This window comes from Sinocyclocheilus grahami, unplaced genomic scaffold, assembly GCF_001515645.1.
Source record: "Sinocyclocheilus grahami isolate Dianchi unplaced genomic scaffold, SAMN03320097.WGS_v1.1 scaffold296.1, whole genome shotgun sequence".
NCBI classification, from domain to species: Eukaryota; Metazoa; Chordata; class Actinopteri; order Cypriniformes; family Cyprinidae; genus Sinocyclocheilus; species Sinocyclocheilus grahami.
In genome coordinates, this window is record NW_015505475.1 from 496,364 (window position 1) to 502,385 (window position 6,022).

Sequence of the window (6,022 nt, forward strand, 5' to 3'; positions counted from 1 at the left end):
TCCATTTATTACTGATTTAAGCGCAAAATAAAAGCAGCTGTTCTTAATATTTTGTTAAGATGCCAAACTCCTTTTCCCCACCTATTTTAAATTGGTCTCTTACAGCTTTATAATATAACAAATGCAGTAACAGCAATAATTATAAAGGTAACATTTACTAAAAATATTAACAATACTCGAACATTCAACAATAGCAAACACCATAACAAAACAAAAAGAAAATAATAACAGCAAAAGTCTATGGAGGGGGCCAGAGCCAGTTACTGTGTCTGCCGTAGTTTTTACAATTATATTTTGTTGTAGTTAATTAAATAGTAAACAGTTAATTAATTTGAGAATATATTTTTATAACAATGAACATCAATTCAACAGGTGTATTGTAATGTATTCTTATACATAAAGGGCTTTAGATCCTGATGTAATAATGGCGTTCTCTTGAATTTTACCACATAACTAAGGTGTCAATCCTTTATTTGTATTTTTTTTTATTGTGCATTTGATGTTCAAATGATAATTAAAAATTACACAGCACCTCTTTTGTTTTGTATGATTTTTAATTCCCACTTTAAGTCATGTCAACACATTGTTTCTGTTTAGTATATTCATATTAATATTCAGCATATTTCATTAATAGTTGCTAACTGAGGATAATTCTAGCTTTAAATTATCTTAGAAAAACCTAAATCTAAAAGAAAAAAAGTGGGCTCCAAATCTATATTCTAGAGAAAATATCCACAACACGAAACTGTTTTACACATCAGTAATGCAAGAAAATGTTGCAGCTGTTCTTCAAATGACTGTTGTAATGAAACAACTGCAGCTCTCACAAGTTCAAGGACATCAGCTTGGCAGGACACAAAGTTGAAACATGTTTTAATTAAAAGAGATAGTTCACCCCAAATCAAAAATGATGTAGTTATTTACTCTATGTCTGCAAGTATTCTGTAGTTGTATAACAGCTTTGTGTGGGAAACAGAGCAAACTTAAGTTGTTATTCAGTTGTAATTCTCCCCTTCTTTCTAACCGACTCAATACGGTCACAGTTAATAGCTCAGTAGAAGGGCATGAAAACAATAATTTCAATTTGTTACTCGCACAAATGAGTAAAATGACTTCACAAGACTTGGAATTTAGTGCATAAGCTGTAAGGACTATTTTATTAATACAATCCTGTCTTTTTTAGTTTTTGTAATTTTTAGAGCTTAAAATGAACTGTCAATTGGAAAACACTTGCGTAAAGATTCTTCTAAAAAGTCATTCTGTTCCACAGGGAAAAAAAACAGAATATGGGTGTAGACATGGACTCAGGTCATGAGGGTGAGTAAATAATGTAATTTTTAGAGAATTCTTTAAAAAAAAAAGTTTTTTGGGGGAACTATTGCTTTAAAGATCATGGTTGATTTCACTCCACACAAGGCACTCAGGATGACAAAATGATTCAAGTCAAACACTGTGGCTCTTCATGTGCCTGTTTAGGTGTGTACGACACGTGTAAGCCTTTGGGCACAGAGGACATGGGAACGGCCTCTTCCCAATATGAGTGTACATGTGCTTGCTCAAGTCATAACGTCGGATGAATCGTTTCCCACACTGCAAGCAGCAGTGTGGACGCTCTCCGGTGTGAAAGCACATGTGCGCCGTCAGGTGACTCGAAACAACAAATTTCTTGCCACAGATTTTACATTGATACGGCTTCTCTCCTGTGTGAGAGCGCAGATGCACCTGCAGGCATCCGGCAGAGACAAAACCCTTTCCGCACTGATGGCAAACGTACGGCTTCTCCCCGGTGTGAATTCTGATGTGGATCTTCAAATTCCCAGACAGTGAAAACTGCTTCTCGCAGTAAGGACAGACGTGCGGCCGCTCACCAGAATGACATCTCATGTGAGATTTTAATTGGATTTTGCTGTAAAATCGCTTTCCACATTGCGAACAAAGGAGAGGTTTCTCACCCGTGTGGTTTGAGAGATGGGCAAGCAGGCTGCTGTTCGCCGAAAAGCACTTCCCACACTGGTCGCATATATACGGCCTGAACTCTGCATGGGTCTTCAGATGGCTTCTTAATTCGCTGTCAATGTTGAATGTCAAGTCACAAAAACGACACTTTCCTGGCTGCTGTTCCGGTTTAGAAAGGCGGACGTCTTTAACTTTGTGAATCTTCTGGTGGATTACACTGGCTCGGTACGACCCGAAAGTCTCGTTGCATTGTTTACAGGTGTAGTTCCTTTTAACAGTGGGAGTTCGGTGAGTTCGCCGGTGACCGACTAATCGGGACAGACTAGTGAACAGCCGTCCACATTCAGGGCACTTATGTGTGGTTTTCTTCTCTTTGTGCACTCGGTTGTGCCTGTATAGGGTCCTGAGGGATCTAAAGTGGGCTGTGCATTTGATGCACTTAAAAACTCTGGAATTGCAGTTGGTGCTCCTGTGTGACACCAGCTGCGCTGAATCGTCAAAAACCTGCCCACACTGAGGACACTCATGGGTCCCCGCTTGGGTGTGAATTTCCTGGTGCTTGACAAGATCAGAGCGATAGATGAAGTATTTTGTACACTGCTGACATTTATGTACAGTCCTGCCTGCATAGTGGAAGCCTTTGGAAGGTGTGTTTGGGAAGGTGTCAAGAGAGGGCATTTGGAGAGGCACAGCTGTCTGAAAAATTAAATCACCTAGAGGAAAACATGACAAACAGAAACGGTTTGCTTTAAAGATCCTGAAAAGATATAATGAGAATCTCGACAGACATTCAGAGGCTGTACCTCTATGAGCATCATCGGTGGATGACGGCACACTTGGCTCTTCTGAGTTAGTCCTACAAAAAGAATACACAGGATCTACAACAAAACTATTTCTATTTTAATTTAGGAACACTACAGAACAAATTCTGTAGTGAAGTGCTCAAAGTCCTCACAAAAAAAAGAGAATTTTAGATTACAAACAGACTAATTATTGAGGATATTACTCACATCAGATATTTTGACAACAGTCTGACAGTAACCACCTTGAAATTTATTGTTGAATGTTGTAAAAATTCTTGCTCAAGATACAATCTCAGAAACTTCTCAGAAGTTGCCTTTAAAGGGTTAGTTCACCTAAAAATTAAAATTCTGTCATTAATTACACACCCTCATATCTTCCAAACCCATAAGACCTTCATTCATCTTAGGAACACAAATCAAGGTATTTTTTATGAAATCTGAGAGCTCTCTGACCCTGCATAGACAGCAACACAACTAAAATGTTCCCAAACCCAGAAATGTACCAAGGACAACGATAAAGCAGTCCATGTGACATCAGTGGCTCAACTTAAATTTTGCAAAGCTACAAGAATATTTTTGTGCCAGAGAAAACAAAAGTAAGAATTTATTCAACAATTCTTTTCCCCGAGTTAATGTCTTCCACCATTTTGGAGAGTACCAACGACGCATGCGTGCGCTTTCCCCAGAATGTAATCAACATAATCAGCATTGTTTACATTCAGGAGAATGCGTGTGCATGCTGAACGTAAACAACGCTGATTACGTTGATTACATTCTGGGGAAAACAATTCTTGTTTTCTTTGCACACAAAAAGTATTCTTGTAGCTTTGCAAAATTGAAGTTGAGCCACTGATGGCACATAGACTGTTTTATCGTTGTCCTTGGTACGTTTCTGGGTCTGTTAACATTTCAGTTGTGTTGCTGTCTATGCAGGGTCAGAGAGCTCTCAGATTTCTTCAAAAATATCTTAATTTGTGTTCCGAAGATGAGTGATGGTCTTATGGGTTTGGAACGACATGAGGGTGATTAATGACAGAATTTTCATTTTTGGGTAAACTAACCCTTTAAAAGCATCAACACTCAAAATAACTTCATTTGATAATGACCATCCACCAATGGGACCCCGATGACTTTCATTGTATGTAAAAAACAAAACAAAACTGCAGATATAGTCTTCAAATATCTTGCTTCGTGTTCCACAGAAAAAAATTAATAAACAAAACTTAAACATGAGGGTGATAGAAATGATTTTTGGATTAGCCTATTCATTTATGCTAAATACATTACAAAATAAATAAGAATAAACAAATAAATAACCCCAACCACCTAGTAATATGGTAACTTACCGTTGCAACTCATCGACATTAGAGTTTGTTTCTTTTTCTCCATCACTGTCTCTAGAGGACTCTGAGGACTCACTGCTGAAGCTGGATCCCACATTCTGGATGTTTGGATCACCTGTCACAGTTTCCTTGTCGACACCATGTTGTTGGTTTGGCAGGTTTTCAGAATCAATAGGCAGTAACGTGTCATCATTGTTGTGTTGATTTATAATGATTGAGTCACCAACAGGCGGCAATGACAAAGATGACACTATTCGATCCTCCACTATTGATGGAAGAACTTAAAAAAAAAACAACAAAAACAATAGCCACAGACCAATTGTGCTCAGCACCTGTATTCCTTTTTACATTAACAAAAGTAGGCCCTATTCTTCAACCAAGGCTTACGTGGTTAACCAGATAAGTTTTGATGCGACTTGGCATGAATTTAACATTTTCCTTTTTTACCAAGTAAGGGTATCCAGTAGGGCTGGACAATAATTCAATATCAATATGTATCGCAATATAATCTTTTTCAATAATGGTGATATGATTTTTAAACACATTTCCGATATTTCGATATACATTACCAGTGTTTCCCTTACATTGATTTATTTGTGGCGTTTGACTAAATTTTGACTAAACGTTGACTAAACATGAGCACTGCACGTTTAAAAAAAAAACCGTCACAGGTGTTTTATATGAATGTATCTCTGAAGGGAAAGGACTGTCTTCAGAAAAGTTTCGATGGCATTTTAATTTTATCTGATAAAGTAGCGTTCATGAGCGGAGCTGCTTTGATTACAGCCGTTACTGGGGAAACCACTAGTTCTACCGCTATCAAAGCGCCTCCTGCTGGCAGACAACCAGTATGCATTTTCAATAATAAGACCGTCTCCAGCAACATGTTTTTGTTGTTGCTCTTTTTTTTTTGCTGCAGCAACTCAGAGCACTTTTCTACAGTGGCCGAGAGAGCTCAAGGCGCTGCAACTTAAGAAAACACATGCAAATTGAAAAAACACCAGCAAATTAAGAAAACATCTTCATCAGTTTGACAACACACGCGCTGCAAATCCTCACAGCACATGCAAATGAGGAAACGCGCTGCAAATCCTCACAACACATGCAAATGAAGAAACGCGCCGCAAATAGCACGGACCACAACGGAAATGTTTCAAGGGGACCCAAAAAAGTGACGGACCCGACTGGGATTTGTTTTGTGCAGTGGCTTTTTTTTTCTTCTTCTTTTGAGTTTCTGCTAGTGATTCCTTTTTTATTATTATTATTATTTTTTATTGAAGATATAACATTCACAGGGGATACAGTCATAGCAATAAATTACATACACAACCAGAATACAAAACAATAAATATATAAAGAATAATAAAAATTAAATATAAACAGAACAAAAACAAATAAATAAAAAGTTAAACATCTTTTATATTCTCAAAGAAAGGACAATGGAATACAAATACAACGTGCAAACTTCAGTCAACTTGTTTTTGTTTTTCAGATCAAAATGTATTGCCCTTTCTGTGGCATCCAATGGCTGACTTTGCCAAGATTTTTCAGTTCATGTGGGCGAGATGTAAGCTTTGTCTGTCAATCTGCAATTAATTTTGACCTGGTTTTAACAATTAATGAAGCACTGCGGATTTCATTAACCTCGAAATTATATTTAGTTGAGAATATTTAATTAAGTTAGCCACATTTTTAAAAAAGAAAAAAAAGAAAAGATGTTTAACTTTTTATTTATTTGTTTTTGTTCTGTTTATATTTCATTTTTATTATTCTTTATATATTTATTGTTTTGTATTCTGGTTGTGTATGTAATTTATTGCTATGACTGTATCCCCTGTGAATGTTATATCTTCAATTAAAAAATTTAAAATAAAATTTAAAAAAAGGAATCACTAGCAGAAACTCAAAAAAAAAAAAAAA

At 36.7% G+C, this 6,022-nt stretch overlaps 1 protein-coding gene across 1 annotated transcript in view; it reads right to left on the reverse strand.

The window, feature by feature from the left end:
* Nucleotides 1–564: 564 nt before the first annotated feature.
* LOC107601003 (zinc finger protein ZFMSA12A-like) overlaps nt 565–6,022 on the reverse strand; it is a 19,290-nt gene continuing 13,832 nt past the window's right edge. Inside the window, exons 2-4 of the mRNA XM_016293012.1 lie at nt 4,106–4,382; nt 2,760–2,812; nt 565–2,669 (exon numbers count right to left, since the gene is read on the reverse strand). Of these exons, the coding sequence (XP_016148498.1) occupies nt 1,444–2,669; nt 2,760–2,812; nt 4,106–4,382 (1,556 nt within the window). The 3' untranslated portion in view covers nt 565–1,443. The remainder of the gene's footprint in view (nt 2,670–2,759; nt 2,813–4,105; nt 4,383–6,022) is intronic.